Here is a 10,703-nt window from a genome sequence, read left to right as displayed (position 1 = left end):
CGGATTGTTGCAACAGTAACCGTGGGTCGGACGGCGCCCCCCCCGCGCCCCCGCGGGACGGATCCGTCCGTCGCGCTGTTTTGACCCGAAAACGAGTTTTTAGGCTGTTTCGATCAGTTTTTTCTGTTCCAGAGGTTTCTAACTGACTTGATATCATCCACAAACGTGGTTAGGCCATTATTGACCGAAGATAAGACTAAATCACTCATTCTTATCCACATACCCGCATCCGGAGCCCTATAAATACAAACCTAGGGCCTCCTTTCAGCAGGGGAATTAATTATCAAGAGGAGGAGGTGCTGCCGGATTGAGGAGTCAAAGGAGCACGAATTTCAGCGAGGGTTGACAGATCTTGGCGAGTTCTTCGGCATAAAGAAGGAGAGTTCGAGAGATCCGACGCCCGTTTCCCCTATTTCCTTGAGATCAGGCTTGGTCTTGATCTCGAGAAGAACTACTGATTTCGCTTGGTCGATCTCAGCGCTTCAAATCAAACACTCCCTCGGTGAAGACGAAGCTCTGCCTAATTTTCTATCAACCGGATCCAGATCAAGTTGGTCCACGGATAAACCCCGGCACCGGCGAAGACACCCACGCAAGCAGGAGACGATAAACGGATCTTGCGTTTATTTTCAAGAGAATTGTATCTTTTATTTTTATTGTGTAAATGTCTTATAAAAAGACCGATCTCTTTGAACTTATTGTAACGATCAAAGTTGTAATGAGTTATACAATGAAGAAAACAATTTTCGATGAAAACACTATCCTTTTTTCGTTATTTCTTCTTCTTCTTCTCCAAATTAAATCTAAAGCTAAAACTTTTTGCATTGTTTGTCCTCGATTCAATGTAAGGAAACATGGAGAAAGGCTCAAGATCTTTAACCCCAGCACCAAGCATAAGAGGAGAGGGGAGACGTGATGAGGATGAGAGAAGGATTTGAGAAGTTTGAGAAAATTAGAGATGAAATTCTAGGCAACTTGCACAAATTTCCCCTCTGCCAATTTGAATTGAGTCAATGTGCTCTCCAGCTTTAGATCTCAAGTCGCTAAGGCTCTTTAGGACATAGTAACTTTGAGGAGGTGGGAGATTGGGGTGTTTTTTTCTACTATCGTCTATAATGCAAATAACCCTCGGACAAATTTTCAAAACCAACCCTTTTAGCATTTTATTTGCAAAAAACGACCTATTTTGAAAATAATTACAAAAACCGACCTGTTTTCAGCCCAGCGCTGAAAACAGGTCGGTTTTTGTAAAAAAGTCTCCGAAACATCACGGGAGTTCAACTCCCGTGAAGTTTATCGAGAAATTAAACTTCACGGGAGTTGAACTCCCGTGAAGCTTAATTTTGCTTAAAACTCCACGGGAGTTCAACTCCCGTGGAGTTACAGTCGAAAATTTCCAGCGAACCGATCTCGGTTCTTCGGGAATTTTTTGACTGCAACTTCACGGGAGTTCAACTCCCGTGAAGTTGCAGTCAAAAATTCCCGAAGATCCACTCTCTGGAAATTTTCCGTCCTCTTCTTAGCATTGATGGAACTCACTTATATGGTAAATACAAAGGCGTTTTGCTTGTTGCAACCGGAGTTGACGCGGATGGCGGGTTGTTTCCTTTAGCATTCGCAGTGGTTGATGTTGAAAATACAGAGAATTGGGCTTGGTTTTTTGCATGCATTAGATATCATATCCCTAGTGTGGGGACGCGGCATATTACATTCATATCCGATAGGATGAAAGGAATTCCAAGAGCACTCCAACGACATTTCCCGCCACCCATGCACTCTGTATATATGCTCATATTTTAATCACAGGTCTATTCATTATGGATCCGGGACCGGAGAATCCCGACGTTTTGTACCTTCAGGCGAGTCATTGTTCAGACCATATTGGTTCGGGAGAGGTAATACGAATAAATTAGATATATATTTCTTCGATTAATGTAATTTTTTAATGAATATACTTAAAACTGATTCTCGTTTTATGTGCAGCCCGTACCAGAGTACACGATGATCGAGCATTCCCATAGTCATTCGGCATGGGTCATAGAGGATGAGAGGGTACTAGCTTTGATCGCTCAGGCCGGTTTTCGACCGTGTTCGACGATTCGTTATATCAGGCTTGATTGGCCGCTTATCACTGCTTTGATTGAGAGGTGGAGGCCAGAGACCAACACCTTTCACATGCATATAGGGGAGTGCACGATCACTTTACAGGACGTGGCCGTCATACTTGGGCTCCGGATTGATGGACCGGTAGTTACGGGCACCGACGATCATAGTTGGCCGGAGGTATGTGCCCGGCTACTTGGACAGGTTCCCGACTTGAGGAGTGGTGCGATGAAGCTATCGTGGCTTCGTCAGACATTTCAGGGCGACATACCAGAGGATGCCTCTGATGAGACGCTCCAGTTTCATGCTCGTGCATACATATTGCACATGATAGGGTGCGTACTATTTCCTGATGCGAGCAAGACTCTCGTACATGCACGATGGCTGCCACTGCTGGAGGATTTTGGTGTATGCGGGGCACTATCGTGGGGCAGTGCGGTGTTGGCATATTTGTATCGAGAATTGAGTAGAGTATCTCTGATGCAGAATAAAGAATTCAAGGGATGCTGTACGTTGATACAGATTTGGTCATGGGAGCGCATTCATATTGGACGACCCACTTTACTTATGCACCGTGACTTAGAGGGGCAGTATCCGTTGGCATACAGGTATAATTGTACACACACATATTTCATTCGTAACCTGAATATTTGTACTTATATATTCGCTATTCTGCATATAGGTATAACGTGCGATACGCTCAGTACAAATCAGCGACGCGTCACCGTCAGTTTTACCGAAATGAGCTTGATGGCCTCCAGCATGAACAGGTAAATATAAAACTCAAGAAGTATGAATATTATAGTTTTTCTGTATGATACTGATAAATGTTTTATTTTATTTCAGTTCAAGTGGAGACCCTATACACCGCCGGAGCTCGATATACATTCTCTTGCACCTATCTGCCGAGATAGTCCCGACTTGTGGAGAGCCAGAGTTCCATTGATCTGTTGGGAGATCGTAGAGATGCATGTACCGGACCGTGTGCTACGGCAGTTTACACTCTCTCAGCATATTCCAGATCCTGTCGAGCAGATCAATCGTCGGCGGCGCCCTACATCGCACCGGACTGACTGGGCCGTAGTCCGTGCGGACTACATAGGCAGGTGGGTTCAGAGGTGGGATTGCATACAGGATACGAGGCCCACAGCTGTTGACTATACCACGTATATGCGTTGGTATTGGGGTATCACACGTAGATGGATCACGCGTGACCCACAGCCTTTAGCTGGACACATGCCACGCCCACCGACAGATAGTTACATCCCTAGTGGGATGAACGAGAGAGATTACGTAAGTTTCTAAGCTAAATTATAATATTTTTTATTGAGTTGATACTTAATAAATTGTTTACCACGCAGGTCCGTGTTTTAGATAGCATTGATGCTGATATTGATGCGCACGTGACTGAGATTCAGGATCAGGTGGCGTTAGGTCTCCTCAGCAGGATCAAGAAGAGCATAGCGCAGGTGTTCCATAAGACTCACGTCGACGAGTTCGCAGGCCGTGAGGACAGGTCTCGCTCATTTGGACGGGCGTACGCTCGACGTCGACGGCCGCGTGATGATGACGCCGGCACTTCGCATGCCGATGGAGCCGGCACTTCGCAGCTTCATACACAGTCGGATACTCAGATAGTTGAGGCTCATCAGTAGGAACCCAGGGGGCGGGGAAGAGCGAGGGGGAGGGGGAAGAGAGGGAGAGGAAGGAGGGGAGCTATATTGGGTTGTATATGAACTTATTTTGATAAATTTTGTAACTTTCCTGAATTTTCAAATACTGAACTTTTGAAAATAAATTGTTGTTCATATACATAATCGTGTGTGTTTAATTCATGGTTGAATCATGTATATATTGTTGTTTGCAAATAAATTGGCATATATATGAGTTATAATTCATTGTGGAATCATGTATATATTGTTGTTTGCAAATAAATTGACATATATATGATTTACAGGTAAATATACAAAACCTGCACAGAAGCTGTGCATGCTGGGTGACCTGCAACTTCACGGGAGTTGAAATCCCGTGAAGTTGCAGTGCCAAATTTCCAGAGACTCGATCTCTGGCAAATTTTCGACTGTAACTCCACGGGAGTTGAACTCCCGTGGAGTTTTAAGCAAAATTAAGCTTCACGGGAGTTCAACTTGACTGTAACTCCACGGGAGTTCAACTCCCGTGGAGTTTTAAGCACAAATTAAGCTTCACGGGAGTTCAACTCCCGTGAAGTTTAATTTCTCGATAAACTTCACGGGAGTTGAACTCCCGTGATGTTTCGGAGACTTTTTTACAAAAACCGACCTGTTTTCAGCGCTGGGCTGAAAACAGGTCGGTTTTTGTAATTATTTTCAAAATAGGTCGTTTTTTGCAAATAAAATGCTAAAAGGGTTGGTTTTGAAAATTTGTCCAATAACCCTCTCATTTATATATTCATAGCATTGTGAAGGGGTATTTTCGTATTTATGAGAAACTAGTGTGAACACCACGCAAAACACGGCATCCCTTTTTTTTCACTACAGTAATCCCGGTTTAGTGCTGCAGTATTTTTGAATTGCTACATCATCCTATTTTGCTATAGTAACCTTGTGTGCTACAGTATTTTTTTAAAAACCGCATTTTCCGTTTACCTGTTTTCTACGACAATGATGCTACTGTAGCATTTATTGTAACACGAATAATGAATCTTAGGTTCTCCCATTTGTAAATAGAGGAGTTGATATATAACATCATCAATATTTCCTAACGGGAAATACTAAAAGCCATTTCAACGCAATGTTTTACAAGTGAGATCATTTATAGATGAAAAATTGAGAACTAAAAGATGACTGTAGTGCAATTAGCCCAGTTCACGGAAATAAATTTGCCCTCAAAATATCAATCTAACACTCCCTGCATTAATTTAAAATAAATATATAAATGAAAAAAAAAACTAACTCCTTAAATACCCGTAGGCTTCTACTCTCATCAGAGTCGCCTCCTGCCTCCTCCGCCGCCCCCACCTTACCCAGGCCGCCTGCGTCTACGACCGCTCTCCCATCAAGACCCCCCTCCGAAATAACATGAGCTCCCACGATCACCGTCACCACCCGGCCCACGCGCCGGGTGGCTCCCGGTCCGCCCCGCGCGTCATGGCGAGACTCGCGTCGCCCTCTTGCGGCCGGTGCGCCTCCCCTGGTCCGCTTCGTCCGCTGGTCCTCCTCGCTCCTCGCCTCCCTTTCCACCCCTTCAAGCTCCGCCCCGCCATTCCTTCCTTCAAGTCGCCGTCTGCATCTTTACTCGCTCCCCTCTCCTCCTCCCTCTTCTCCCTCCCGATCTCCTGTACTCCCTCCTCCCCTTCCTCGCGTCGTCCACCCTCTCGCTTCTCCCTCTTTCCCCTTCTCCTTCCTCGTCTCCCTGCCTTCTCCTTCATCCTCCGCTCCCTCCCTTTTCCCCCACGCCTCCTCCCCCCCCCGTCCCTGGCCGGCCCCACCTGCCCTCCTCCGTCATCACCTGCCTTCCCTCCGTCGTCTCTCCCCTCCTTCCTCCGCTTCCGGGGTCGTCCCTCCGGCCGTCCTGCGGCACCGCCGCCACATCTCGCAGACCTTCTCCGCGCTCGCCTCTCGCCTCCTCCTCTCTCCCCCGCCGTCGGGCCCCCACGGCCCCGCCGGCACCGGCTTTCTGACCCTGCGCCTCTCCGTGCCTGGCCGCTCGTGCCGGCAGCTGGGACCCCATTCGGCGCACGGCGGCGGCGCGCATGGGAGGGTGCGGCAGCGGCCCGTCCCAGTGCGTCCTCCCTTTTCCTATCCGGCTGTCCTCGGTACTACGAGGGCCCTCCTCTCCTGGGGCTCCCTCCGCCAGCTCGGCGCGCGCGGGTTCAGGTGCTCTCGTCCCTGGGGCCTCTCCACCCGCGTGATTGCTTCTTTTCCCCGCTTTGATCAGCGTAACGATGGGCGATGGTGGAGGCGACGGTGGGGGTTTTGCTTCTGTTTCGCTCTGGAGTGCTGGGTGGCCTTTGATTAATACCGTCATATTTGGGGTTCTGCTGAACGAGAACTTCGGTGATGAGAAGGTGGCTTCTAGCGTGAAGGACTTCGAGAGGGAGTTTCTGGTTACGTTCTTCTGTACGTTGGTTTTGGAGATGCTCTACTTTCCGAAGCTCTCGCTTCCCGGATTGTTGCTTTGTGGAGCGTTGATGTGGGTGTCGGTTAGGGAGTTGGGTTCTTCGACTTCGGATTATGTCGAGATTGGCAGTTCTCATGCCTCAGAGTCGCTGTACGCTAGGGTGATGTACCCGGTTAGGCACGTTTTGAGTGAGAGGAAATCGAGGAAAATTGCGATGTTTCTTCTGATTAATACTGGGTATATGGTGGTGGAATTTGTGGCTGGGTTCATGAGTAATAGTTTGGGATTGATATCGGATGCCTGTCATATGTTGTTTGATTGCGCGGCTTTGGCCATTGGGTTGTATGCTTCATATATTTCGCACCTGCCTGCCGATCATCGGTATAATTATGGCATGGGGTAGGACTGAGGTACTGTCAGGGTATGTTAATGCTGTGTTCTTGGTTCTTGTCGGGACACTCATCGTGCTTGAGTCAATTGAGAGGATCCTTGACCCTCAGGAGATATCGACTAGCAGTTTGTTGATTGTTTCAGTTGGAGGGCTTTTGGTGAATGTGGTGGGCTTGATTTTCTTCCATGAGGAGCATCATCATGCCCATGGTGGAGGTACGTGTTCTCACTCACATTCACATTCCCACTCGCACTCCCACTCTGATCGCCATCACCACCATGGAAATGATAGTATCAACAATGATCATGGACTAGATGTCGAGCATCACAAGTGTGTTGGAGTGTCTCCTGAATCCTCGAATAGTCATTCTCATAGCAATGCTGATCATGATGATTACCACCATCCATGTGGCAATCCTATTGTTCATCATCATGATTCTACTAATGAGGGTAAGAACACTTGCAATCCTCAAAGGAAAGAAGATGACCATAGTCGCCACTGTCATGAACATGAAAATGAGCATCAGTGCCAAGTGAAGGAACACAGCCATCATGATCAGGACAAACCCACAGTTCATATCCACCAGAATTCTATCGGCAGCAAACATGATCCTCATGGACTGGATACCTCTTCAGCAAATTCTCAAGGCCATTGTCATGAAGGTCACAGGCACGGTCAGTGCCATGGTGATGAAGGAAACTGTAGCCATAAAGAAACTGAGAATCCAAATGATATGAAAGAAGATCATTCTCATCTTCACTCTTCTCATTCAATAAAGCCATCCACACACAAGGATTCACAGAAGCACCATCACATTGACCATAACATGGAAGGGATTTTCTTGCACGTTTTAGCTGACACAATGGGGAGCGTTGGAGTGGTGATCTCGACACTTCTCATAAAATACAAGGGATGGCTTGTTGCTGACCCAGCATGCTCTATATTTATTTCAGTGATGATTGTAGCTTCTGTGATTCCACTGTTAAGAAATTCTGCTGAAATTTTGTTACAAAGAATCCCCAGAACTCATGAACAGGATGTGAATGTAGCTGTCAGTGAACTTACAAGGATTAAGGGTGTTTGCAGTGTCCAGAAGTTGCATGTGTGGAATTTCACAAATACAGACATAGTTGGAACCCTTCACCTTTATGTGTCTCAAGAAACTGATAAAGCTTCTGTTAAAAATAGAGCTTTAGACTTACTGCATGAAGCTGGGATCAAGGATATAACCATACAGGTTGAATGTCTAAAGGGATAACAAGAAGAGTAAAGTTTTAAATCGAATTCAATCGAACCCCAAAGGTGGCTGTTGAAAGTTTATTCATGTGATATCTTACCAGTATTAAACAGCCTACTAAAGGAAATGGTTCTGAGGGAAGATAACTGTCAAACCATCTTACTGGCTAATTTTGAAATGCACTACGCATCTCTACTCAGGTACATACACTACGTTGCTACTTTATAGAGTCATACCTTGCTATAACATTGACAGTAACTTCTATACTGCTTACTTACAGCAAGTATAACAATATCTATTTGAAACCATAAAAGGAGGAGGGTGAAAGCAAAGAAGAAAACTGAAACTTTTAAGCCTAAAGGTTGCCTTTGCCTGGAGGTTTTGGTTATCGTCATTTACTGGATTGTATAGATGTTATTATATTCCAGAATTTTGTCTTTCTTTGTTCATTTGTTCTTTGAGTTGAGAAGTAACATGTAAATTTTTTTCCCTTGTTGTCATCCACAAGAGAACAGTACATTTTCTAAATATTTCTAGCATAATAATTGGAGAGTTGATGCATACTTGTGGATGCATGATTTGGCTCATCTCAGGTTTGTCATACTCAATTATGTCTATAGATGGAAGCATTTACAATAAGTCCTTGTGCTTTAAGGTCTTGAAATTATAGGAAAAGAATCAACAAATTCTTCTGTTATCTTTTCTTGCTTATCCTGCATTTAGTTAGCATATATGTGGTTCATACATTTTCTTAGGATTTTCAATGTCAAAATATTGGGATGTGAAACAACAAGACAAGTCCTCAAGCTTTTTGTCTTTTATCTTTTTGGTTGCTGATGCAGATGTGATTTCTCTCTCTTTATTTTTTCACCTTTGCTTTTGTTACTCATGAATTGATTGACCTGATTGTAAAATTGTCCCTGTTTCCATGAATATCGTGTGATATTATTTGGTGAAATATTATAACCTTTCAAGTGTTTTAACGGTTTTGTAGTCATCATCATTTCCTATATTTTATGTAAAAGTCATCATATGATATCCTGCCAGTATTGAATACTAAGGAAGGTTCTGAGGTGAGATATCTCGCAACCATCTTGCGAGCTACCTTGACATGCACTCCTTGACATGTTAAGCATCTCTGCTCAGGTACATAACCTTCATTGCTATTATCTACGAGTCATATTTCACTACAACGTTGAGTGATAACTTCTATATTGCTTGCTTACAACAAGTAATACAATATCTATCAAAAGTAATACAATATCTATTAAAGATTTGAGATCATAGAGGGAGCAGGGTGAAAACAAGGAAGAAAACTGAAACTTTAAGGCTACGGATTGCATTTGGTTGAAGGTTTTGGTTATTGTCGTTCTTTGTTCCAGAACTTGATTATGCTTGATTATACATATGTTATTATATTCCAGAACTTTGTCTTTCTTTGTTCATTTGTTAATTGAGCTGAGAACCAACATATAAAATCTTGTTCCTTTATGTCGTCCACAACAGAACATTACATCTTTTTTAAATGTCGATAACATAATAATTGGAGAGTTAGTGTGTACTTTTGGAAGCATGATTGGTTCATCTCAGGTACATATTAACTATATCACGCATATAGATGGGAAACATGGTCAGTAGGGTTCTTATGCTGAAATTTTGAAATAGAGGAAAAGAATCAGCATATTATTCTGTTACCTTTTCTAGATTATCCTGCGTTTGGTTAGCACATATCGGGTTCGTACATCTTTCAGGATTTTCTGTGTCGAAAATATTGGGATGTTAATCAGCAAGTCAAGTACCTACGGCTTTTTTCTTGTTTATCTTTTTCGTTGCTTTTGCAGACTTGATATACCTCCACCACCCTTGCTTTTGTTACTTATGAAATGACTTACCAAATTGTAATGTAGAATTGTTTCAGTTTCCATGAATATCATGCGATTTTATTTGCTGAACTATTATTGCGGTACAAATATTTAACCCGTTGCATACTGTTAATGGTTTTGTATTCATTATCATTTCCTATGTTTTCTGTGAAAGTTACCATTTCTCACTAAATCTTTACCAAATCTCAGGGTGTTCAATATCATCTTACATCCGTAGTCGTGGTGCCAAAATGGTTTTGCGTTCATCTACATCACGCTTGGCTATGGAAAGATGAACACTTCAATATACAATATTAAGAGCACACTAGAACCAGAGCAGCTGTAAGGTCACATTTCCCTTGGATGTTATCATGGCCTGTATGCTTTCGGAATGGATTGTATGATTTGTTTTGAACTGTGATACCTTCGTAATATACCTTGTCGTGTTACAATTCAATTTACATGCGAGCATTTATATACACAGTTGCTATAGCCATGATATGCCTATATCCTAGGTTTTGAAGATAGTACTGAATTTATGTTTAGCCTGTCAATTTCCTGTGTTCAATCTATGTTTTCTTGACACAGCAAAACAAAATCAGTTGGTATTTTGGTACTATTAGACGGAGGAGACGATGATGGTGGAACAATGAATAAATGAAGTGTGGGTAACTCGAGAAAAGCATTGTTCTCTACACACCATATATACTAATACTTCAGCAAGTATTCAAACATCTTGGAAGCCAGTTTTATGGTTTTAAGTAGTTGAAACTCTCCGATCCTCAGACCAAAAATTGTTCCTTTTGGTTTCTCGCTTTCACAGTATCGATCCAGAGCCTTCTGGGTAATTTAGGGGAATCTTTATAAGAAAGGGACGAATAGAAGTGAAAGAAAAAAAAAAGGGCCTGCAGGTTAATCATCGTGGGGAAGAAAGCTAGGGAGAAAACTCATTTACCGCTTCTTGTTGTCAGTGCTCCACCACCTCCCATCATCCTCTCATCGTCGAAGT

The 10,703-nt window shown here is 43.6% G+C and overlaps 2 protein-coding genes across 2 annotated transcripts; both read left to right on the top strand.

Moving 5' to 3' along the window:
- LOC109821188 (serine/threonine-protein phosphatase 7 long form homolog) lies at nucleotides 1,781–3,758 on the top strand. Its single transcript, XM_020387377.1, has 5 exons — nucleotides 1,781–1,895; nucleotides 1,984–2,711; nucleotides 2,786–2,873; nucleotides 2,950–3,396; nucleotides 3,465–3,758. Exons 1-5 carry the CDS (start codon nucleotides 1,818–1,820, stop codon nucleotides 3,756–3,758), a joined length of 1,635 nt encoding a protein of 544 aa, XP_020242966.1. The 5' UTR covers nucleotides 1,781–1,817.
- Nucleotides 5,977–10,193, top strand: LOC109819723 (metal tolerance protein 8). The gene is given in 3 exon segments (XM_020385567.1): nucleotides 5,977–6,601; nucleotides 6,603–8,193; nucleotides 9,905–10,193. Coding segments are annotated over 2 exon segments (1,824 nt in total). The 5' UTR covers nucleotides 5,977–6,028; the 3' UTR covers nucleotides 7,854–8,193; nucleotides 9,905–10,193.

This window comes from Asparagus officinalis, chromosome 8 (genome assembly GCF_001876935.1).
Source record: "Asparagus officinalis chromosome 8, Aspof.V1, whole genome shotgun sequence".
Taxonomy (NCBI): Eukaryota; Viridiplantae; Streptophyta; class Magnoliopsida; order Asparagales; family Asparagaceae; genus Asparagus; species Asparagus officinalis.
This window is presented reverse-complemented; position numbering and strand designations above follow the sequence as displayed.